This window comes from Hylaeus volcanicus, chromosome 3 (assembly GCF_026283585.1).
Source record: "Hylaeus volcanicus isolate JK05 chromosome 3, UHH_iyHylVolc1.0_haploid, whole genome shotgun sequence".
Classification (NCBI taxonomy): domain Eukaryota; kingdom Metazoa; phylum Arthropoda; class Insecta; order Hymenoptera; family Colletidae; genus Hylaeus; species Hylaeus volcanicus.
In genome coordinates, this window is record NC_071978.1 from 5,074,075 (window position 1) to 5,099,868 (window position 25,794).

The following is a 25,794-nucleotide window of genomic DNA, read 5'->3' on the forward strand; positions in this document are numbered from 1 at the left end:
CAATTGTTGTCCAGACGCTGCAAAATCCTATCCAAGAGATTCCAACATGTAGCAGGGATGTAGACGAAGAGGACAAGTGCTTAGAGGGCCGAAATCTCTTCCATTATTATACTTTACCTTCGCTAGGTAGCAATGCAAAGCATTCTACTTTAACTGTAGGTGCTGCAGCCCCTTTCTAAGTGGTTCTCTTCGGAAGTCATCTTCTTGCAGAGAGTCAACCGGAGTCCAGAAGCTCCAGAAGCCTCTCCAAGGGATTCCGCAGCGCGGACGAGGTTTATTCTTTGATCTGTTCCAGCGGGGGTCGCGGTTAAGGTCTTGCCAGCAGTGTCAGATTATTTTGGACGGGCATGTAGGTCAGCGCGAGCAGCCAGAGCGCGAACGACACGCTTACGAGCACGTCTGGCCCGGGCCTGGCGTGTTAGAGCGGCCAGATTGAAACACAATCGATTTAATGAAGCGAATCATCCGCCAGGACGAGGGCCAAGGGCGAATCGCTTGCCGAGTGTCTGATTCACCTGTTTGCTCTGACCTCTCCTCGTCCAGCGTCGGCGGACCGAGGAGTCCTGACCCGGGAATGGGAAAGAAAGTTGAGAGACGAAAGAAAGCCAATCATCGACGATTGATATAAACGACTTAATGGTTTGGCCTCGGTACAGCCGTTCGACGTGCAGCCTGCAGACTGCGTTTGACGATTCGTTGGACCAGACGTTCCAGTCGCTGACAAGTTAACGCTTTGTTGAGGGAATTTTATTTCTTTCGAATACGTGCAATTTCTGGATTATTTAGGAATTGATGAATGCAGACTGTTTTCACGGTTGTAATTACATGGAAGCTTAGGAAGGTTGCTGAAGAAGCAAAAGACTCGAAATGATCAACCCGAAGCGTATTATATTTTGTTATACTTTTTGAATCTGTAATGAATCGATGAGATTGTGAGGAATTAAAACACAGGAAGGATTCTTATTACCCCTAAATTACATTTCATCGATCTCTCAGTAACCTGGTGCTTATCTTACATAAAATGATCGATACTGAGAAGCTCGACAAATAATTCATCACCCATAAATTCCAAACGAAGATGTAATTTCCCGTTGAGCAGTCCTTCCAGAAAGTGTCGACTCTGGTCCACGACGTTCCAAAAATGAACCCCGACTAGTTTCATTCTTGACCCAGTCCCAGAAGCCTGTCCGTTCCCCAGAAGCGAGTCGCAAATCAACGGTCGGCGTCAGATCGGACAGGAGCACGATATAGTACTGGCGACAAACCCTTTTAGCCGGTATGTAAACTGTATATAACTCTGGGAACAAATGGCGCCCGATACAAAGTCAACCGGGCACACGAACGCGTTCCTCGGAAGCTCCACCTCGCGCGGGAGCCTATGAGGCTGGAATACGCGAAGTAACCAACTATTAGTAACCCAGACTTTAGTATTCCCGCGGTGTCGACTCGTACGAGACTTCCTCATTCCAGAGTTGAGCTATTGTGAACCCCGTCCCCGGCCGCCCCCGCCCGCTCGCACTACGTTCTTCATTTTCCATCGCCTCTTCAGCCATCTTCGTCTTCTTCCTTTGCTTCGTCTGCAGTCGAATCGCGTTTGCGGTTACGTACTCGTCCAAGAACGCTCTTCGTCATCTCTAGCCTCGTTCCCTCCGAGACGCGATGTTCCAGCTTTGGCTTCCGCCCCCTACCCTCTCCCTCTTCCCGTTTTAACCCTCTGACGACGCACGCCGGGTCATTTATGACCCATTTCTCGGGATCAATTTATCTCTGTGAGCGGCGGGCCACGCGTTTACACTGTTTACACTTTCACCCGCATTCCTGGCCACGGAGGGATCGAGCCGTGCTTCCGCGACGTAATCGGTTAGGCTGGGGTTATAATGATCACTTTTTGAGAACCGAAGGGGAATTAATTACTGGCCTAAGGAGAAATTCTGTGGCTGTGGTTGTTAGAGGTGTGGAGAGGATTAGGAATTTCATGGTAAAAGTAGAGAATTGCGAACTAAATTTGAAAGGAGTTTATTGCTGCATTAGTCGCTTAGGTTGGGTATCGAGTCCTTTAAAAAATAGATAGCGATCCAAAGAATATACGCAGAATTAACAAACATGTAAACGTAGAGTTTATTTCTGTGAATGTGAGTGAGTGTGTTTACTTCAATGAATTTATCATAGTTACCATTTTGTCACTTGATATAAAGCTACTTGGTCCCGAAACTTATGCGTTATTTGGAATTTTTATCTAGAGAAGATTTTTTAATACAAAGCGTACAAGTTTACTCCATGTTTCGTTTCGTTGGGAGTTCCATAAATTCCGCAAGTCTCCGCGAACAATGTTCTCGTCTTTCGCAAGTCTCGATAGCCTGCTGACTCCTCGGCTAAGCAAATACCAATTAACAGGGCTACCGTCCGGAGGATCAGTACCGTTAATCTTAAAAAGCACTTAAAAAAAAAGGCAGCTTCCTACGTTGGTCCTCGACTGAACCTTCCTCCAAGATGAGTTACACGTTCAAAAACAACAATTCTAGAATTGGAAATTGATCTAGTATATAGTTAACTTTTTTAATTAAAAAAAAATCGCTGTGAAAAAAGACATTGATTCTCGACCTTCTAAGTCGATCTATGAGTTCAAGGGCGTCGATCCTAGGATCAGAAACCGATCTAGGATAATACCAGCCTCGTCTTTTCGTCTTTCCTAGACTAAGCTACGGATGGTGGGGAAAACCTGTCGCGTTGGCAGCAATGCAAAACGACACGTGCGATCGAAGGATCGAACGCCGATAATTCTTGGATCCGATGCAAGAAGCTGCTGCATCCTGCCCACCAACTTCCATCCTCTTGTACGCTCAGGTGGGAGTAAAATTCCTATCTGCATCACACAAAACTTTGAATAACGAATAAAAAATAAGCAACTACTTGTATAAATGAAAATTCATGAATAAACGACTTCAATAAATTATTATTCATTGATTCTATTAGTCATCTGTCAACACACACTATTAAAATACTAAACCTATCCGCGTAATATTTAGATTCCGGAATTATCCCTATTCCTAATTACGGAAATGATGCAACACAGTGTTAATAAACATAAAAGAGTTTCAGTTTCTCTTGAAAGTCTCAAATTCTCGTTTTTCATGGTGGACCCACGCTGTTCGTCAAGAGTGCGTGACATCATCGAGATCGATCCTTTCAAAATTCTAATTCCAGATTTCACCGAGCCGAGGACTCCGCCACTTTTTGTGTCCGCCTTTTTTGTCATCGCGAATGATGAAAGTCGACCCACTTTATCGTTGGGAAAGAAGAAAAAAAATAAAGAATCAACGTTCGCCACGAATGATTCAACAGGATACATTTGCCAAGCGCGCGACAGGATTGCAAAGGAAAAGTCCTCGAAGACGGAACGTTACATTGTGATATTTCCCAACCAGCGATGATGTTATCAGTGCCACGTGCATTACGATGCTAATTTTATTGGAAATAAATGGCAGCTTTAATAGAGGGGGCATCGTGGTCCGCGGCGACGCGGGGCGATTTATCTCTATTTATTTGTTTATTTCTATAAAAAAAAAATATTTACTGTACACAGAATGCGAGATTAGAAAGGTGTTATAATACGCCATTAGGCACTTGCGCTATATTTATATTTTTTCCCTGCTAATTAAGCCTGTTAGCATGTGTTAGCTACTATATGAATTAACGGGTTACATATCCTGCTGATAGGATCTGCATGATCTGGAATTATAAATCTGAGGTTTGAACAATGAGAAATGTTCTGGTGTGCCTAGTAGGCGAGATCAAGCATATTGTACTTTATAGGGAGGGGTTGGAAATTTGCCCATTCAGAAGTTTGTTTAGGAACGTTAGATCAACTACCGTTCTTCTATGAGCCAGGGTGACAAATTCGAGTCTGTTTATAACGCGAAGTAATATTTTGACGTTGAAATAGTAACGTAGAATCCGGTTCTGGAACAGAAATAATCCAAGCAGTTGCTGATACAAGCGACATGAATTTTGAAATAAAAGTGTTGGATTCTTTTCTGAAATCTATCTTTACTGTAATTAAACAAATTCGAGTCTGTTTATAACGCGAAGTAATATTTTGACGTTGAAATAGTAACGTAGAATCTGGTTCTGGAACAGAAATAATCCAAGCAGTTGCTGATACAAGCGACATGAATTTTGAAATAAGAGTGTTGGATTCTTTTCTGGAATCTATCTTTACTGTAATTAAACGAATTAATTTAAATTTGATAACGATTAGGGAGCTGTCTTTCTCCCACACTTTTTTTCCTAAGTGGCCGGTGAAGGCGCTAGAAAATCGTCAATTTCTGGTCATTTATTCCCCGAGACAGAGGGTCGCGAACACGTAATACTTTCATCCACTTTCCCCGAGGTCGAGGTGTTCCTCGCAAAACTTTTCAAAGCACTCTCCCCGCCGGCTGCTTTCCATCTAAAGTAATTTCTACGCCGATCACGCTTCCTTTCTCTCGTCGCGACGAGGCGAACTCCAGGATATCGATCGTTAAATTACGAGAACATTATGTCCCACGTAGAAATCCTTCGCCGGGGAACGCGAAAAATGACGATAATTACAGAGCCCCTCCTGTTTAACGTGTACATGGATTCACGTGTACACGCGAGATTAAGACTGCGAGCATTTCAACACGTGATGCTATTTCACGTGATACCGGTACACGTGTCTCAACTGCTCCTTATTTGAACAAGATAAGTGAGTACAGTTTTTTAATTGGCAATTTCTCTTTCAATTCTGTATACTTTATATCGCGATTTACTTGGCCATTTTATATCCCTTCTAAGAAGCACTGGCCTCACCACACGCCTCTTCGGCAGGAACAACTATACTTTCCACACAAAAAAGTAGTACACGTTAATAATCCTGCACTCCATTAGCTACGCTTTCTTTTCTCAATTTTTAAATATCTTTTTTCCATAAGGGTGGCCTAAGTTTAAGTGACCCAAGTTTAAGTGGCCCAAGTTTAAGGGTGACCAACCCTAAGTACGAGGATTTGTTCGCAGTGGAGCCGTTGCGCAAAGTCGAGGAAAACCGAGTCGATGGAAATCGAAGTGGGAGCGATTTCCAAGCGTGCGACCGTGAATTCGCGAGAACGGAACCAGGTTATCGATGGCAGAACTCAGTTTTTCCCTGTCGGGGGACTCGAACGTGGCAGAAAAGCTACACCGGCTGCGTCTCCCGTGCTTCTCGGTGTGCATCGCGTGTGGGAAGATGACAATGCACCGGTGGCCTCGCGCCCGATACGCCTTACGTGGTTACGCTCTCGCAGCCCCAGGGAATTCTCTTTCACGCGAGCGTGCAACTCGCGCGCCATCTTTCTCGCTCCCAGGGGATCCTGTGCGATTTGACAACTCGAAGAGATCAGCAATTTCGCCAACTTTTCTTTTTTAGTTCGCCTTTCATTCTTTTGAAATAGTGGGAAGCATAGACGAATCCGAAATTGTAAAGAAGCGATGAAAAACGATTAAAGTGCAAGCATAAACGATTGGATTCCGATAAAGAATGAGGAACGTTCCCAGTCAACCAATAATAATTGAATTTATATCGAATCTCTTAAAGGCATATAAAGTATCCTGTTCATGTATAGTGTTAACAATTCGCCACATGGGCATTGGCTCGATTGATATTCCGCGTACGCCCCTGGCAAATGCCCAGTTACACCTCGCTCTTCTTTCTCTTTTCCACGGGATCGCCAACGACGTAAACGATCGATCGATCGATCAGCGTCTATTCCGCGACGGGATTTAATCGGTGTCCGTGGAAAATCGGGTTCCAGCGAATCCCGTGCTACTTGAACTTGGGCGTTCTCGCGATTCCCACTGCGTAAAACATTTCAGCCCGTAGAAAAGGCGCGTGGCACTCTCTAACTCGTAAGATTAACATTTCTGAATCACGAGGAAAAAGGAGGTAAGACATTCTTCAACCCTTTCCACTGCTAAGAATTTTTTTTTTTTTATATATATAAACAACTAGGTAGCCACTTCTGATAATTAAGAGTATTCTTTTTCCTACTCTACTTATGTTCATTTATTTTGATAAAAATACGTTTTCAATTTGAGATCTCAGAATTTGTAAATCGAGTCGGAAGAAAAGCAATAGAAAAATATTGGTTATCAAAAGACGACTCAAAAACAGAAACCAGAAACGTTACACGTCGTTCATCGAACCCAATTGCTATTTACCACCAAGCACGAGCCATCTTCTGTTGGAGCGTCGAGGAGCGCGGTAGCCCCTCGAGGGGGCAAGAAAGCGAAAAAGAATAGGCATGGTCGTTGCTCGACACGCGCATATGCGTTCCACCGTATTGTTATTCCCGCGACGACGGCTACGCCCCTGGCAGATGCCCAGTTTTTCTATTAGAGCCAACGTCAAACCTCAGGAATGTCTTCTGCCGGGATAGGCCTGACGGCTGATGGTGGCCCGCCGGCTACATTTCCATTCGCACATCTCGTAATCACCCAACGCCAGCCCATTGTGACGGTAACGTGGCCAGACCAGCCGAAAATGTCTACTTTGGCTGAGAAATCATCGACCGTGAGCGTTGACCCGCGGTGCCGTTAACGCGGATCCGAAATACGCGCGGGGAGCGCCACCGGAGCCAGTTAGCGCCTTGGATTTCCGCGAAAGAATAAGCGACGGATGGCATGGCAAATTAGCTGGCTTCGATGTTTCCTGAAAGCAGTCCCGCCACGAGGCGAAATCTCGTTCGAACAATGCGCGACGAATAAAACCACCGTGTACTAATCTATTCGCAACGTTCGACGCACCGTTACTTGCTTCGATGTAACCACTTCCGTTTCTGGGAAATGATACTCTTAACGAATTTTGTATCGTGTTAAAATAATCCATAGAAATTACGTTAACTGTAATTGTATATTCGATGAGTTTGTATATTTTTTGTTTATGTAGAAAACTAAACTTTCTTGGAGAAGACGGAACAACTAATTGCCAACAAATTATCGATCCTTGCCCGTTCTTAATTCATTTTACAATCCTTAGGAATTTATGATCCCAACTAAAGCATGATCCATGTCAGACCTTACTATATTAGTAAAACAGTGCCTCACGGCGTCAGAATTTTGCTATCGGCGAACGCGTTACGTAAAGCCATTCAATCCGTGAGAGATACCACGAATGAATATTTACAATCGCAATATCCTACGTTATTATCAAAGGATCCATTCATTCCCTTCGACGGCTCCATAACTCATACGCGACACGACAATAAACTACAATGTTTGCCGCAATGTGCAATATCTCGTTCCAGGGAATCGGACGCTTATTAAAGAATCGCGTTGCCTCATTAATTGTTCATTACCGTGTCGCGTTGGGCGCAACCGCGAGTGCCATGCTTGCCACTATGTTTCGAGAACAAGAAGAATTACATTCTATGCTACACCGAACGGTACACTGCGAACCATAATTACAGCACCACGTATTTGAAATGTTTCAGAATTCGTAGTCGATACTGTTGAAATGTATGTAATTTCTATAATATATATATATGTATGTGTGCAAGTGTCTGCGATGGTGCGCACGCAGTGTATGGTGGGGTTGGCCGGTGCTGAAATGAACATCGAGTCGTTCGTTCGTTCGTTGTCTTACGTCTGTAAAAGTGGACGCACGCGTTTCACTATGTTTTTCTATATATGTAAAATATAATATATTTAGATTGTAAGTTCAAAGTAAAATAGATAATTGATTCATTAATCCAAGCCCTCAATTCTTAACAGATACGAAATAGCATTAAACTCCTTCTAATTATCCTCCGTGGCTCCAGATTTCCCCACTCCTTCACAAGATCAAAGATTCCTAAAACCGGATCAGCATTCGGGAGCTCCAGCGAAACGGAGGATGCCATTTCCTGGAAGTGTTAATCATCTAAGCCGACTTATCAGACGGTCCCGTTCGTTTGAAGCGAGTCCCGGGGATGGTGAAGCGCGGGAAACGTGGCTGGTCGTAAAAGTCGACGAACGCCCACGTGGTCACGGCTTAAATCGCCGCGTAATTGCGCCTACCTTCGCACAATAAACGTCTCTGGGGCAAGGTGCGTTTCGTTAATCGCGATAATTGAAGATGCGGGTAGATTGCCGCGGCACAGGTGTCTGGCGACAGGTGGACCCGACGCTGGGGCTCCAATCGTTGCTCGTCACTGTGTCAACTGAGTGTCGAACCTTTGACGTTTCTAGCGTGCCTCGTCGACCGTTGCGAAAACTGTGGGAAAACCTTTCTCATCAACGTTCGGAAGAAAAAATCGAGTGTTTGTCCCGTAGTACCGAGCAAATCAATTTCACCCGTGTATGGTCGAAATTTTTAACGGTGACAGTGCTCTTCACTGAAGAACTATTGGATTGTCCGGAAAGTTCGTGCCTATTTTTAAGAAAAATTGAAAGGCATATTTGAATTTTGATGTACGTTTATTGAATTATACATGTACCGTTTTGTTCCACGACATTTTCACCTGTTAAGGAATATACACATTTTATTTATTTTCATCCATTCTGATATACATACACAGACCTGTACCGCCTACAAAAACCGGCATGGACTTTCCAGACAGCCCGATATAAAAATTGATTCGGAAATTCAAAGGTCGAAGTAAACAAATTTGAACGAAGTTCTTGAATTTCGATGACGGTACAAAAATAAACAGCACAATAATTGTTTGACGAAGTGGAAATTTTCGATAGTATCGGTCTAGTAGTCAACGTGTTAAACCCACTAACCAACAAACAAGGACTATTCTTAAGTCGATTTTTGTAATCTTCTTGCTCCGATTCTGGTCATCATTTTGCAAAAAAATTCGTTCCCCGTTCGACAGAATCGACTCGCAGCTCTCCGCTCGCAATTGACGCGGTCGCGGTCGCGGTCGCGCGCGTGCGTGCGTCGTACAACGGCCCGCGCCCCGTAAGCGGAATTCTAATGCCGTTGTATCTGTGCCACTGTGCGAATTGAATTCCAATTATACGCTTGATTTACTTGTCATTCAGCCGGGACTCCCGGTGAATTGCACCCAACGACATTTGGCGCCACTCCATCTTCGTCGGGTTGCGGCAACGGTGCCCCAGGTCCGGCGTCGTCGACGTATGCGAGCCGAGATAACTGGGCTCGTTCCGACGATGATTGCACGGAATTGTTAGAGTTCTTTGCCGGGTGTCCGTGGAAGGGCTCGTGAAACGAAGACGCGGGGAACCCTCACCGAGGTACGAGAGCAGACGATGCTTTTGTAAGTTGAATAAGAATCGAGTGAGAATTTTTCGGTTGGCAAAGAACCGAAACCGTGTTTCGTTTACTAATTTGCATATATATCAAATAAAATTGGTATCGGCAAAGAGGTTTCAACATTTCATGTGGAATAAATACTTCTGGTCTAAGCTAATACTTTGTTGCTATGTTGGGGGTTCTGTTGAAATTTAAGCATGACGTAGTCTATTCCAAACTGACAAGCCTTCTTCCCCCACTCCGATAAGATTGATCAGGGCTTTTGTATGTAATCTGCATATTTGCATATAAAATATGCATCCGCATAAGCACCCGCAGTCTAGTTACTATTTATTACTGCGCGAGAGATTAAAACTATATGAAAAGGGATCTATACGGAACACTCGTTAAAATTATATTGAAAAAAGTCCACTTACGCGATCTAAATATTGGAACTAATCGAAAAGGTCATCCATAGGTACCTCGCGTGTTAATTAAATAATGAAACTTTTTGGGAGGACCTTTCGTCACAATTGTCCCGAAAGTTATCTTTTCCGCGATGCGTGAATCGGGCATTACTCCTTTTCTGAGGGGAAAACGCAGGAATGCGCTAATGAACGCGCAGAATGAGTCTGCTAGGTAGGCGTAAGAATGCAACCGGTGATCATAAATTATGGCAGGAAACTCGCTGAAATATTGGCCGAGCACCGAGAACGTAGCGAATGCCAGCGTTCGGCTAATCGCGTGCTTGCCTGAATCTCGCGATATCTGCGCGAATTTCCACGCCTAATCGATCAACTGTTCTGAAAAATGAATGAAAAATCACTCGTTTTAAGTTACACATCCACCAAACGAACCAGCGTCCTCCCAAAGCGTCTTACGCGATCTTATCGCGAAATCCAAACTTCGATCCGAATAAGAAATCGGCGCGTCTGTTGCGGGGAGGAACAATGTCTGAAGGCGGAACGAGCACGACAATCGGGTGGATCGGTAATTGATCTTGTCGTTGAACAGCGAAGGAGACAGGAACCGCCGTCTGCGGCTCGTTAATCTTCCGTCTAGGCCTCGTGTTCCCTCGCGTATCGTCGCGCGCCTTGCGCGAGTCTCTGCGCTGCTGCGGTATTCCTCCGAAAATAATCGGCCAAGCGACGGATTTGCATGCGCGTTTATGCGAATCGTGTCGTTGCAAGAATATCGGCCAGCGCCGCGAGATTTATAACTCGCGCCGCAACGAGCGCGTACATCACGTGCTATTGACAGTATTACTACGAATTTGCATATACACATATGCAAATCGAGCGCCGCGAATGTCGCCTATTGATCAGCCCTATATCTCTATGTCGCTGCGCGCGAATGCGCTCCCTGGCAAAACCCTCCTACGATCGACCAGAAAACCTTCGCGGTTTCAAAAGAATTTTTTTGAGGGGAGAACGATGTAACACAACGCTCGAGAGAATGGCGCGATGAAATATTACGACTCAATTTGGATTATTAAGATGGAGATACAGATGGCCCGGGACGAGCAGGACTGTTTTGGTAAGATGAGGTAAAAGATGTCACTTGGAGGTCTACTGGATGAAAGGTGGAATGGATTTTTATGCTAACGGAAAAAGTAGCATTCCATTCTGAATCTTCAAATTTTTCAGGAGACTCAAGAAATGTCTTCGTTAACTTTTCCAGCAATTTTATCTGACGCGAAGACATATCATCCACATGGCAGTAAAGACCCTCGTTTATCAGGGGGTTGAGAATGAAAAAATTAGGATACTGTTTCGAAAATGAAGTTGGTCTCGGCCCCTAGTAAAACGCAGGTTGCAAAGGCTAGAGAAGCGGGATAGGAAGATGTCATTGGTAGAAGGGAGCGCTGTTCGAGTCGGCAGAAGGGTGGTGCACGGGGCTAGAACCTAGAAGGTTAACAAAATCAATACTGGTGGGTGGCAGTGCTGGTGGTCGGGCTGCTGGGGGCTAGGTCGGCCACTGACCTTTATCCAGGCCAACTGCATCATCCCCATTTCTACGCGCGCACTCACACGCTCGCCTCACATGTACGCTTACACAGGGGAGGTCGTCTATTTTCACGGCGAGCCATTTTCGTCGGATGAAAACAATCCAAGCGTGCGTACAGACCGCCGTTATTGCTGGATGCCCGACCAGAGACCGGGTCTCGACCTTCCACGATGGAATCCAGATGAAAGAGTCTCCCTTCGCGTCTTCCAGGGCCGTTCCAGAACTGTCGTCCCTGAGAAACTGTTTTACGAACTACTTCCTGGGCCAATCGAAGCACCAGTAACGGGAACATTGCGGATGATTGGGCCAGAAATTGAAACAGTAAGAAATGGGATGAAAGGAAATTTCATTTTTCGGATATTCCAGCTTCGGTTCGCGAGGGATGTTAGATGGCTTCAAAATTCATTGTTGGAGACAAGTTCCATTTATACGAGGGGTTATAGTAATCGTTGATCACGTCGAGCCCAGGTGGCATCCTGCACCTCGAGAAGCAGGGGCACGAGACTCTGTCATCCAATCTCGACGGTGATAAAGTTTCGTCTATCTGCCTTTCGTAATGCAGGAACCTCGTTTCAATCGTCCCGCAACCTGACAGTCTTTGCTGCGTTTAGTTTCTGCCAGCGGTTGACAACATATTTACTTGTGCTTTGCGACGCACTCGAGGTGGACACGAGTGTCACTCTTCCGTGTCCATCACCTTCCAAGACACTCATTTCTTGGCAAGCTATCTTGTTCATATACCACGCTGTAACATCTTCCACGGCGGCCAACGATTCTCTTTTTGCAGCTCTCGGGGAGAATCTTGGATGTAGGCTTTTCACAACTTACCGTTGGAAAACTGTCGTGGTTGATATTGGTTTTATAATATTCCTCAACTATGGGAAAAAAGGTAAGGGTGGGAATTCCACAGAAGCGGGGGCGAGCTCTCTCGATCTGGCGTGCGTTGGCGTCACTTGCGTTGGGTTGCTTGCGTTTGTTTTTTTTTTGTTTTGTTTAGGTGTTTTCTGCTATGTTGCTCTTTGATTTAGGATAGAATAAGATAGGATAAGGATAGTTATAAGGTAGAGTTAAGAAAAAATGTTGGAATGCAACGATTGCCACTTTAGAGTCTTGAGGAGAGGGGTCTGTCTTTTCTTAAAGCAGAAAAAGAGGTGGTTCTGTCCTAGCAGGGACAGAAAGCGACGATCGTCAGTCCGTCGAAATAAGTCAAGTGGTACGGGTCGACGTGAATGTCGGACATCTTTCCTCTAACATTCTTATATATGTTGTAATCCGTTAGAAAATAAAGTTTATAAAAATACAATTCTAACAAAAATTACTGTAAAAGATGTAAAATGAGAAAGAGGAGCCATGCGAACCCCTTGGGGGAGCATTATAATAAATACATACATACATACGATATTCCTCAACTATGATTCCTATCAGGCTATAAGTTAGGCCACTGAGGCTCAGCTCGACTGAAACCATTTACAGAACAAAAATCAAAAGCCATCATTAACCCTAGACGGGTGCTCCACTCCCGAAAGCAATCAAGAAAGAACCGCGCGGGGAAAAGAGAGTCAAGCAAAGGGCGGAAAGCTTATTTCATTGAAATTCATGGCGCCTTTTCGCTACCGACGACCGAACTCGGTCGACTCGGTCGACCGAAATACTCTTTAACACGAATCGTTGTTGAGTAACGCTGATAAATGCTGCGTGTAATCACCTGAGCTGTCGAGATTAACCTTAAAAGACTCGACGAACATTCGCCTGTAGGTTGATCAATTGTTTTCATCACTTGTACAATAAATGACATTGTTTGCTCGCAAATATCACCGATTAACCTACTTAGGAAGGAGGATACAAACCGGGGGACGCTATCGACGTCGTGGATCTGAAAACGGGAGCACGAAGGGCTACTTTGAATTTTACGAGTCGCTTATGGTCGATTCGACCCCCTTCGTCGCGCAAAGTATCGTAAGGTGAAGAAGTAAGAATGACTGTGTCAATTTTAAGTTTTGGTAGCGTTGCTTTGCTCTGGAGTCTCTAGAAAACCTACCCTCAACGGAGGGTGATGACCAGTCCGATTTATCAACCATAAATTGCGTTCCCGTCGAATTAGAAAAGTCGATTTTACAGACTTGCTAGATCAGACTCCCACCTTAAAAGATGAGAGTGAACGTTCACGTCTCGTTCACGTTTCCACCTGGATAAAAGCTAACATGCCCCTCCTCCTCCAAATCGAAACCAAGGAAGCTCGATCATTTTTGTCTATCGTCAAATGAGTCATCCGAGTGGCCTGCTTCGACTAGCTCGCCCTGTATATTCTCGTCTAAGCCGAATCGTTAGGCGAATCGTTAGGCGTCTCTGTTCCGTAGAACGAAGTTGGCGCGACTCTCGAACGAGTTCCGCTGAACGTCACCTTTAACCATTAAGGAACGCGTAGACGGAACTGAACTTCCGTGAACCGAATTGGAACGCCCCGGCAAAAGTTTCCTGCGCCTATATATAGGCTTTCGAATCCCTGATCCTAGAGAGGAAACCCGATATTCGAGATTATTATTAACACCAGAACCAACGGGAGCAAGTTTATTTGACCCCATAAGCGGCGAGACTGTTTTTAAAATTACTCGATCGTTAAACATGTTGTTAGAATTTTGTTAATCGCAACAACTCCCTGCGTATCATACAGCAATTCCAACCACGCATCAGCCGAACATTCACGAACTATCGATCCAACAAATTCACGAAGAGTTTAGTCGGATAAACGATCCAAGAATCAACGAAGCGATTAGCCCCCCGAGGGAGTATGAAATATGAAAGTCAGCTGGCTTGCAACGCGATCCAACGAGCCGAAGGAAACAGTCAGCTGAAACCGTCACCATTAGCATTTTTTGCTGTCGCGAATTAGCATGCTGCACGCCGATGACTAGCGAAGCCGACGATTTAGGCCAACGATCGACGACGATGGCGGTCGTCCTTGCCCAGCAATGTTGTCCTGGCGCTCGAATCGTCCACGTGACCCGCTTTTTTCTAGGATGTGGGACGAACTACTAACGTTCCTATCCTATCCTATTGGCTGGTCTCTCCTACGTTTAGAAATCCACGCATGCGAGAAACCCGAATAGAAACCACAACGTCGATTGATCTAACGGCGGGGGAGAGGGAGAAGCGCGAAGAGCGACGAGGGGGCATCCGTGGATCATGGGGTTCGCGCAACTATGAATGCTAATAATAATGTAACCGAATACAATCCGCGCATACCGAGCAGAGAGCTATCGATGCAGCAACGTGAATGTAGAAAAGGTGTGTTGTGTTGGAAAAAATGTTAGGAAATTAATCTGCTCATCCTAGAAAGTAGAATTGAAGAAACAAAAAGTAGCATAATTTCGAGAGAAACTGCAGTTTCATTCGTCCGATAGTCCTGGCCTCGAGCTAAACAGTACGTAGAATCGAGAGTGTAAAACGATGTCACTACAAACGCGCTCAGATTTGAAGCACGATTGCCAGGGGGGTTCACTGAACGAGACATCGTTCTACAATAACGATAAGGGCCTCGCGTATGCACCATGGGATCGCATCTGCTAATAGAGCAGGGCAGTGATGCTTAACCACTATACCCAGGCGTGCCACTACATCGTGGAGACGTGGATGATGCAAATGAAAAGAAATTACGTCGAAGATGAAGACAAATGGTTCGCGGTACTAGACTCGATCTCCTAAAAGTAACGAGAGGCAAATCAACGGAACGAATCGAACCGTCTCGAGGCACCAACTCGTAACATTGTAAGCGCATAAAGCACAGGCGTCGACCTCGTTCTGCTTCGAATCTGCGACACGGAGAGATCCCTCCGCAATTTCTCTCCTACTCTAGCCTGTCGATAATTAATATTAATTTCGAGCAAGACATCGCGCTGTCGTGACGCGAGCAACGCTTCCACCGAGCAATCGCTGACGAAAGCAGACGTGAACGTCTCTTTGAACGGGATCGAGAGATGTTTGCACTTCGAGGGAACGCGTTGTCTCTAAATCGAAAGAACTTGCGATTACCCGATGCAAAACTACAGTGAGTCGCTAAAGTAGTCATCCACCTACTATTTTTGTTATCCAGATCAAATGTTACCGATAGTTTGACCGAAAACAAGATTACAGTACCTAAACGTAGCTCTACGTTACCAGCAGAGTGATGCATCTTATCGACTGAGCGTTCTACGTTACCAAGCGTTTGTCGCTGCGCTACATTGCCGACAGAATAATGTACATTACCAGTAGAGTATTTATTCTACCTCGTCGACCAGGTAAGATAGGACACGCAGAGAAGGAGTTTCCAAACTGCAAGGGAGTAGAATTGCGATTACATTTTCCACGCTAATCAATCTGAATCGTCCCCTGTGGCGCAGTATGAAAATAATACCTGTGAAAACAAAAGTAACGAGGAAAATAGCGAGTGGTCATCGAGGCGTGTAAAAGGACCTGATTGTGCGACTCTATTCTGGCAGGAATGTTCACACGGAAGATCGCCTGGTATTCCGCACGGTCGTTCGGTCAGCCTACGCGGAATCGTCGATTAGCCAATTCCAGTTGATGCAAATGACGCGCAGCGATCGTACGACCGCCACTTCCGACGTATTATGTAGATATTCGCGGCGCGGACGGAAATTTCGGCGTAGAAAGCCACCTCGCCTTCTGGACGTTTTGCTTTTCAAATCGATGGTCATGATTCACTTCACGCCGCCGGTCAGAACGACGCTGCCAGAAACTTCGTCGTGGAATTCTTCAATTTTTACGATGCGCAGCGATCGACGTGGATTCTTGCGAAACGATAGATCGATCGAAACGTGGACAGCGTTTCGAATATTGAGAATACATTAGGAGGAGGAGGGGGGGGGGGGGGGGGAGATATTGGCTCACCTTGGGGATTCAATTTATAAACACCTACAACGTTGCAAACAAAATAAATCAACCCTCCTGTCTCTAATTTAAATACAGTGACCAACTTAAGTCGTAACGCGTATAGTCGCTGGAAGGGATCTTGTGAGGTCGTAAACCGAAACAGTAGTTATTGCTTGATTGGTCCAGGTAACTGATCCGTAGGACGACAGGGGTGTCGCGGCTCTAAAGTATACATGCCCACGTTACACCCCAGGGCCCCAAGACTTGATGTTTGCTACGCGGGTTTTTCCAAATTGGAAACACCGAAAACTTTATAAAACGAAATAGTCTTGCGGTAATCGATTCATGCATTACAGAATTATGTGTGAACATACGTAAGAAGAAAAAAGTTATTGAAATATGAACATCCTAATTCTGATACCATACGGCACTGAACGAAAAGTCTAGTCCTTGTCTAAAAAAAGTGTCAGATTACTAATTGCGGTCGACTTAAGTTGTGAAGATCGATGTCCGACCGACTTTACGACCTCACGAGATCCCTTCCAGCGACTGTACAACCCCTGAAAATGGCTAATTAAATCCAGAGTCGGTTCCGTGAGCGCTTTGCACTTCTCCGTCATCGAGCATCGCCTGGTGGCGTGCAGAGACAAGGAAAGGTTACACGACAGCATTAAAATCCCGCAGTGGCGAAGGCGTTAATGGCGGAGCCGGGACGCGGCAACGCCTTTTTGCGATTCGCGACGCGACACGGCCGGGCTTGGCTCGCCTTTTCCCTCGTTTTTTCACAAAGCCAGCCGCACTTTCATCTTCGGGGGCAGAGATTCAGCCGGGTGACTTGCAACACGCGGGGCTGACAATGGCCAGACCGAGAGAGGCTCTCGCCTCGAGTCCTGCACGCATAGCGTCGGATAAGTGGTTCGACCCGAGCGTCGAGCAGCGCAATGCGTGAGACCCGTCCGGGAGGAGTGCATACTGCAACGAGATTGCGTTGATTCCGCTGCGAGATAGAGCGCCGTGATAGATGAAACCGCGAGTGCCAGGATTGGACGGGTTCAACTGGCAATTAGACCGGACAATCCCCTTCGGTTAACGATGCTGACGGTTTTAACGCTAGAGCTACCGAGGCGCTTACTTGGTCGAACCGGCTGGACAAATGTCAATTTTGTCAAACTCATTCCTAACAAAAATTACTAGCTGTTGAAGTAGCACCGAGCATTTCTTAATACGTGACGTGTATTGTAGGAAAAAGTAACGACGAAAAGCAACACGACAAGATACGCGAGCGATAAGGCAGAATACTGTGTCGACGGTGTAGTGCACGCTATCGGTAAGGTAGAACGCTTAATGGATAATGTAGAATCTCTGTTGATCCCTCCGTTGATAAACCAGTGCACGACTAGTAGAAATAAAAATCAACCTAACGAACACTCTCCTCTCAAATTAACCTTGTTAAGTCAGGTTTTGCCACGCATTCCTTTCTGTATGCAAAAGGAATGCGTCTACGTCTATTTATTAATAACATTGTAAAACGATTACTAAGAAAGATTCTGCGAAAGGGTAGAACATTAGAGTGGCGGAACAAATTCGAACACTGTCGCGTTTAACGGGCGTCCGTCGGTTAATTGCGCGAAGAAATAATTAAGCTATTTACCGCATGCAACCGGGAGACCCGCTAATTAGGCATAGCAGCACGCAATGCAAACACGTTCGTTGACGCGTGCATATGCGTGCAGCGACATACTTCTCCGCATGCCGTTCTTTCGTCTCGCGGTTTCAACACCACCAATTCTGCCGTACCCTGACCTTCTAAAAATAGGTCAGTTTTGGGAAATTTTTTAACGTGAACCCAGCATTATGTAAAAAGTTCATATTTAAATGCAGGATTGCATACACTTGTGTACATATTTGTTTTTCATCAAACATTGTTTCAATTGCTTCGTGAATATTTTTAAAAAGTGAGACTACCATCATCGATACAGCAATGCCGAAGAATATCGATATCCAGTAAGTATAACTAAAACCTCGTGAATATTGTACGTCGCTGATACGAGGTGTCCTATAATAAACCACAAGAAGTTCGTTGGACTGTCGATTAGAGCTCAGACAACTCGAGATCCGATTTAAATAACTATTTCAGAAATACTCTACACGCGAGAGGTAGCATATTTTTTAAAGATCTGTACCTGGTGGGCACGGCAAGCCCGCTCCATAGTTTTTCTAGGATTAGAATGCAACCAATGGGACCACGTGATAATACCGGAAATAGATATCGTAAAACCGCAAAATGCAGCCTCAAGAAACAATCTAAAGTTACAAAGCGAGTAGTATGGAAGGAAAGTCGAGACTCACCGCATTGCTCGTCTCCAACGAGGAAAGGACGCACCGCCTGCAATCAAAAGATGGACAATCGATTAATATCGGAGTAATTAGGTTAAAGTTCAACATGGAATCGAGCTTGGATGAAAGAAAAGATTGCTATCTGGAGGCGCAAATAGGAGTCAACTACGAACGAAGAGAAACACTCGCCGCTAATGAAAATAACAATAAAAATAATTTGAATCCCTCTGAAACGATGAAACAAATTGTTTCTAAGACTAAGAAGATTAATCTGACCATCTATTCGTTTCATACAAAATTCATCTTCGGAATTCAGTTCAAATATTCTTTATCGAGATTAAAACTGCAACTGTTTGATGGAATGAACGTTCCCAGTGAATTGCTCCGCGCTGGTTTTATTCGTTTGCTATTATTCGAATAAAACCCGTCTTTGTCGAAAGGAAACACACGTGGCCTGGCAGAACCCAGAGCTTGCTTTCATGTCACGCTTGAACGTGCGAAGGGTTGGCCTGACACGTGCGTAAAAAGGCGACGTTTAACTCGTAAAGCCCTTTCTTTGTCGTTAGCGCAACGCGCGATGCGTTTAACGAATACGTTTACCAAGGCACAATATGGCGCACAAGTCAGACTCGACATCAAAGAATGTCGTGATACTTGTTTTACTTGTAACATTTTTGTAAGTTACGAAACTGTCTATTATATGTATACAAACATATATTAGGTTGTCCAGAAAGTTCGTGGCAATTTCTAAGAAAAATTCAAAAACACGTTTGAATTTTAATATATATTTATTGAATTACATACGTGCCATTTTGTTCTACAACCTTTCCACTTTTTAAGGGATGTATACATATTATTTGTTTTCAACCACTTCGATATATTCAGACCTGTACCACCTACCAAAAATCGACATGGACTTTCCGGACAACCCAATATTACTTTATACGCTATATTATACCAGTATGTTATTACATTTATTTTCTCGAAGCGACTACTACCGCACAAAAACGAGTGCATAAAGCTCTGCATCGTTGCTTCGAGAACAAAGTTCATGCTGTATTAGAGTACTATCGCAAAGGAGAAGCAGCTCAAAAGCTGGTTGCGCGACGACGTATTTATCCAGACAGCGGACAAACATACTCGCTCGAGTACCTGGCACCTGCTCACTTTTACAGACTTTCAGAGTGGTACGCGGGGAAACCGAGTGAAATTGTACGCAAACCCTGACAAAAGGTGAGCCTTTGACATTTTTTCCTACCCCTTTTTACATCCCGACTCGGTTCGCGCGCGCTTTCGTCATTCGGTAGATCCAATTTCGCCACGACATAATCATTTATGTAGCTAACAACTTTCTATGCTTCGTTATGTTAATTATTATATTATATATATATATATATATATATATAATAATTTATAATATTATATTATAATAATATATTTATATTATTATATTTATATTATTATATTATAATAATATTATATTATAATAATATATGATTATATTATTATAGTAATATAATATTATACATTAAAATATAATGCATTAAAATATTATAATAATTTATAATACAATAAATACAATACAATACAATAATACAATAAATTATATTTTCTCTGATTCTTTTTAGGTATTTTTTTTAACAAGAACGAATTTCAGACTTTCTCATTTCCCCTACTCCGACCACTTGATGACCCATCCTCGATGTTTTGGATGCACTCCAATTGCAAAATCACAGGAATGCGTCTATCCCTATACGCGACTATCGATAGCCGATACAGATTTGAAGCGAACGAGGCTGTCGGTACAGCGCCAAGCATACGCGAAATCCGAAATGCTGAAATCACCTATTGCGTGCGCTCGTCAGCAGCCCGATTCGATAATTAGAAATTTCATCGTGTCGACGCGATATTTGCGAGTCGAACGAGTTGCATTTGTACGAATTGCGGGGAACGATGCCATGCATAAATAACGCCGGCGTGTGTACGCAAAGTGTACGGGACGACAACGACGACAATGGATACAGTCGATCGCGTGAATAAACACTCACACATGCCCACACGCTATTTATCTCACGTATGCTCGCTCACCTCGATACAAATCGGCAAGCAGGCAGCGGGCCGTCACAACACGAGTGTCGTCGCATCTCCTCCCACCGCGCCACGATCGTCCTCTTCCCGTTCATTCATTCCGCCTCCACGCGACGCCGTTGCTTCTCTTCGAACAACGTTCGAGACATTAGCAGACGACACAGCATAGTTATGACGGTCTGGTGCGCATCGGCGCCACACTCGACACGACACCGTGTAAAGTACGTTATCGTCGTCCAATCGGGCGCGATAAACCGAAATCACATCGACCAATAAGGGATTACGCCCCAGAGACACCGCGTGACGAAACGAGATTCACGTCAAACCGACGCCATTCGCGGACTGTTTACATCGCGTCGGCGATCGCGATACGGCCGAAACGACTGCTTCCATGCAGGGCCGGCTTAAGGCGTTGGGTTAAAGGAGCTACGAGTCCAAAGGGCCACTGGATATTCAGTGCCAAATTAGTCACTTTTCAATGCTGTGTCAATTTATTAATACTCTACATTATCTATTTAAAACAGGGGTCGATTAACCCCTTTTCGTCGCACTTGCTCCATTTCCTGGAGACCTGCGCGATTTTAATTAAACTCTGATCACTGTCAGTTATCAACATACTCTGAAGTCTGTTCTCGCATTCTGTATCTCCGTTATCATAGTGTGCGAAGGCTGGCTGATGTATGAATGTTTATCCAATACGACGTTTGGTGCAGGTTAAAGCTGCGTAAGGACCTCCACTCTCGGATAGGACTGTTCCACATGATCACCTGTTTAAACAACCATCATGTTTCCAGTAGAATTTCGCTAATTGAATCGAAAACCAGTGTTTTCGCCGTTATATCCACTTTGAAAATGCGTGTTCGCGTGGCGATTGGACTTGTTTACTGGTGTTTTCGTGTAGATTCGTATCATGACATTTGTCGTTATAAATATGGCGAGGCGATTTAAGCGGCCCCAATTGTAAATTATTTGCGTTCGCAGAAGTTGACGGAAAACGGAAGAAGTAAAATATTGAGAAAACGAAGAAAAGAGAGATACTATTTTGAAGAAATAACGATACTCTGTCGTTACCCGTATAAACACTTTCTTTTAGAACGATAATAACAGAAATACTATACTACATAGAATATACACAATTTTTAATCAAGAAAATGTTTATAAGGTATAAAGAAATAAGTATTACATGTATACTTGTGTACTAAAACAGCAAGAAATATTATTCTTTTCTGCAATTCTGTTTACATGTAAACAAGGTGTAATAACTTACTATATATAAAATATATTTACAGTTTTCAATCAAGTCAATCTCGATAAATTCTTTGACGAATATGCTTTTATTTGTTCAGAATCAAAGACATCAGAGTATACATAGATAGAGTAGAGGACCATCCGAATTGCAGAGAGACAACTTGTCATGACAAATCGAACGAACTTTTTCTGCAATCTAATATGATATCTCCGTGGATAATGACCGCGAAAATCACATCACAAATCGACGTATGTCATGTCGCAAAACTGTCATCGAAAGATCGTGACTAAAACTCGTGGCTGGACCGTCACGTGAACACGCACCTTTATTTACACCGACGGAATAAGAATAGTGTCACGCATGCACCGGAAGATCGCGCTACTCTTCAAGTCCGGTGGGTCGAGACGGCGTGACGTGAACTCGCCCCACGGCGAACAAGCTCGTCAATAGGAGAACAGCAACGACGAGGAAAAACCACGAGCACTCGTAGGCGAAATGCCCGACATCGCGGACGAAACTGTCGTAGATTGTACGCGGTACACGCGACACGTTCTCAAGGATGTCGGTGAACGTTTCGCCGGCGACTTCGCCGCTACCGCAACAGCCGAACGACATTTGACCGTTTTGAGGAGCCAGCTGGTACCTCGGACGTTCCGAATGTGACAAGTATGACGCGTCGAGGTCGACGAGTAAACAGTGATCACGTAGTAAGAATACCGCGTGTTTTATATGAGACGGATCGCGACCAAACAGGCTGGCTAAGCGAGTTTTCGCTTTCGACTGAAATCGAATGTTCCTACCGACTAGCCGGCTGTCGACGCGATGGTGTGAGTACGCGCGTACTTGGGCGCACGCGTGTAATCATAGTATGCGTCCGTCGCGGTATAACATGTACTAGAGCTCGGAGTTACTTTCGAATCCTCCTGTATTCGAATATCGATATTGGATTATCTTTATTCGTGAGATTCGCGATATCGGAGCGGTGCGACTTTTGTGACTTACGTACTCCAAGTTTACTCGTAATACTCACAAAAGTCGGTTCGGGTACATGGAGTTTTATTGTATTCGGCTAGGTATGAAATATTCGAGTATTATTTGGATAGGCTTATCCTTACACCATTCATCAATATCCCAGTATCGTGTGTCCCGAGATGTCCCAACAAGTAAACCGTAGCCTGTCTCGGGCTCGCGTTACAACACGCCAGTGTCGACGAGATGAGTCGACCGATTGAATTACGCGCGCGACACGCGCGCACTATGCTCCACGATGACGGACACATATTTTCGATTTACCTTTATGGCAAAACATCGCGGTAATAACCCTGTACATACGATCTGTCGATAAGCTCTTCCGTGGCACAAGAGTCCTCAAGGTCAACGCAAGGTTTTGTAGGGGACATTGTAGGGTTTTGTACGTTTGTATCGAAGCTGGTATGGACTTATTCGAAAACCGAATACATATTAGTCGAAACATTGGCGTAATTTCAAAATGAATAAGGAATCATCCTATCAAAAATGAAAGGAGCGAAAATGAAATTTCTTCTTACAAGTTTACAGGCCCTCGATAACAGGACGACTTTAAATGAAACGCAACTTCATAAAAATGAGAGTGCAATAATTGGAAAAATTATGAATACAATATTCGTAATGAGTCGTATGCTTACATTTGGGGGAAGAGTTTTAATCGGAGTCGTGGCTATCATCCGAGGTCCATGGAAGCGGTGGAATGCCACTCCACGACTGACTGTGAAAGTTGTATTAATTACAGCCTTTTAATGCGTCGACATTTTTTCACCCAGGTTTTTATATCTTTTCGGGAGGAGAGCGGGAACCGATCGTATTCCACACGAAAATACTCTCTCGCTGCTTACCCCGGGCCATTGAACTTCCATATCCTCGAGTTATCGAAACTTCATTAAAGCTACAATTGCTTAGAAGAATTTTCATGTGAACGTTCATGTTAATGGCTCAATTTTATAATTAAAACTTTAGAAGATACAAAAAATAAATATCATACGTATTCTTGCATATTAGAACTGTTTTTGTATTACTGTAAAACCAAACAATTTATATATACACTCTGATTTCTTTGATTCTGAACAAATAAAAGCATATTCGTCAAAGAATTTATCGAGATTGATTTGATTGAAAACTGTAAATATATTTTATATACATATAGTAAGTTATTACACCTTATTTACACGTAAACAGAATTGCAGAAAAGAATAATATTTCTTGCTATTTTAGTACACAAGTATACATGTAATACTTATTTCTTTATACCTTATAAACATTTTCTTGATTAAAAATTGTGTATATTCTATATATACAAAGTTATCACACCTTATTTACATATTCATAGTCACACAAAAAATACTTAAGATTTTAATTGTTTTAAAACCTACAACAATTGTTACAGAGCAGGATTGTTTGATTTGGGGAATGAATTACAACAATAAGATAATATTTAAAAGAACTCTTCCAGACTCAAATACTGCTTAAACACTAATTGGAAAGTTACTTAAACTTATGCTTACACTTAGCTTAATTTAAAGAATTATGTTATTATTTTTTTTCTTCATTCAGATTGTACTTTGTTTTTAATTTATCTATTTCCTCCATCTTCTTATCCACATCAACTCGTTTAAATGCTTTATTGCTTTGATAGTATAAAACTACCAGGTAGCGATTGCAAACGTTAAAGCCACTCAAATGATCGCATGCATTCTTTGCATCAAATATGTCTTCGTAAACAACAAAAGCTGTACCTCTAGTTTCTGCTGTATTACCCCTAAAAGGATAAAATCTTTCAATGTAGTACTCAGCAACCTGTATATTGTAGCTTTAAGCAATGATTTCTTTGTAATAATACTTAACAGTATATGATTCTAGCAACTTTTTTTTAAGTATGTACAGATGTTCTTATTATATTCATATTTACAAAGTAGAAATACAGATCATAATTACTTACACTCTGATTTGCCTAATGGCTCCATATTTTCCAAAGATATCGTACATTTCTTCGGCCGTAATTTTATAGGGCAAATTTCTTATATACAGTACTCTATTCACCTCTGGAGGTAACCTCACCTTAAAAAAGAATTGTAGAAAATAACAAACATGATCGAAGAAGTAAAATAATTTATGACATAGTAAACGTTTCACATTAATTTATACAATTACGTTAGACTTCCGTTGCAGTATTGCCATAGTCATGATTGAAATACAAAGGTTTTTTCTCGTTTATGCAGAAAATACAATCGCAGAATTTATTTCTTTAGACGACACTGAAATTACTCATTCAACACTGAACAGTGCTCTTAGTGACCACTGTTGCCATCTGAAATTCACTCTTTCCCCCACGATAGGGAAAACTAGAATATTTGGAGCGCGCAAGTTTCCTTTCCGTAGAGAACAGTTGGCGTGATTTGGCGGTATATAGTTGTTTCATTATTCATAAAGTAGGATGCCTTTTAGAAAGTAATAAAGATAGTTTCGTATCACGCGAAATAATAAATAATAGGAATGAAGTACTTGAACCCTACATACGATCCTACTGAGTAGTGAATAAAATTGTTCGCATTCTTGTCGCTAGATGGCGTCACTAATTCCAGTTATGTGGCAATTCACGACGCCCTACTTTACCAACAAGTAGTTGAAAAATAAAAAATACTAATTAAAAGCTAAATTGACTCTAAATACTACTTTTAAACGGACGCGATATTCATTATACGCAACACTAATTGGAATCGCGGTTGATCTTTATTACTTTGTGGCTTATCATCGGAGTAGCTCTGCGTTGTGTTGCTTATCATCGTAGTTGCTCTGCATTACCATGAGTTTTTAAAAGTTTTAAATGAAACGTTAACCGTGATTGGTTGTCCCTTCTTAATATCATTTCCGGTCCTTTTAAACGGAAATTGAAACTGGAAAGTGAAAAATATCAATATGTATGGTACATATATGTGACCTAATCGATATAAACCTTTACCTTAACGTTCGAATACTA

The 25,794-nt window shown here is 43.3% G+C and overlaps 2 protein-coding genes across 5 annotated transcripts in view; both read right to left on the reverse strand.

Moving 5' to 3' along the window:
* LOC128873978 (solute carrier organic anion transporter family member 74D) overlaps positions 1–23,438 on the reverse strand; it is a 113,690-nt gene extending 90,252 nt beyond the window's left edge. For 2 of the 3 annotated variants that reach the window (XR_008456536.1, XM_054118099.1), the window contains exons 1-3: positions 22,109–23,438; positions 20,537–21,303; positions 18,461–18,497 (exon numbers count right to left, since the gene is read on the reverse strand). The gene's annotated coding sequence lies outside the window, so the exon portion shown is untranslated. The remainder of the gene's footprint in view (positions 1–18,460; positions 18,498–20,536; positions 21,304–22,108) is intronic. The other variant, XM_054118100.1, reaches the window with a different exon arrangement.
* A 640-nt stretch (positions 23,439–24,078) lies between these two features.
* LOC128873990 (splicing factor 3B subunit 6) lies at positions 24,079–25,104 on the reverse strand. 2 transcript variants are annotated; one of them, XM_054118120.1, is made up of 3 exons: positions 24,969–25,104; positions 24,757–24,875; positions 24,079–24,576 (listed from the first exon to the last, which is right to left on the reverse strand). In XM_054118120.1, exons 1-3 carry the CDS (start codon positions 24,999–25,001, stop codon positions 24,351–24,353), a joined length of 378 nt encoding a protein of 125 aa, XP_053974095.1. In that variant the 5' UTR covers positions 25,002–25,104; the 3' UTR covers positions 24,079–24,350. The 2 variants fall into 2 exon arrangements, with proteins under 2 accessions (XP_053974095.1, XP_053974094.1); XM_054118119.1 differs by having other exon boundaries at positions 24,963–25,104.
* Positions 25,105–25,794: the final 690 nt, after the last annotated feature.

Coding starts and splice junctions, on each gene's coding strand:
- LOC128873990 (XM_054118119.1), bottom strand. CDS start 25,001: ATGACTATGGCAATACTGCAACGGAAGTCTAACGTAATT. Junction 24,876..24,962: donor AACGGAAGTCTAACGTAATT/GTATAAATTAAT, acceptor TTCTTTTTTAAG/GTGAGGTTACCTCCAGAGGT. Junction 24,577..24,756: donor GCCATTAGGCAAATCAGAGT/GTAAGTAATTAT, acceptor TTATCCTTTTAG/GGGTAATACAGCAGAAACTA.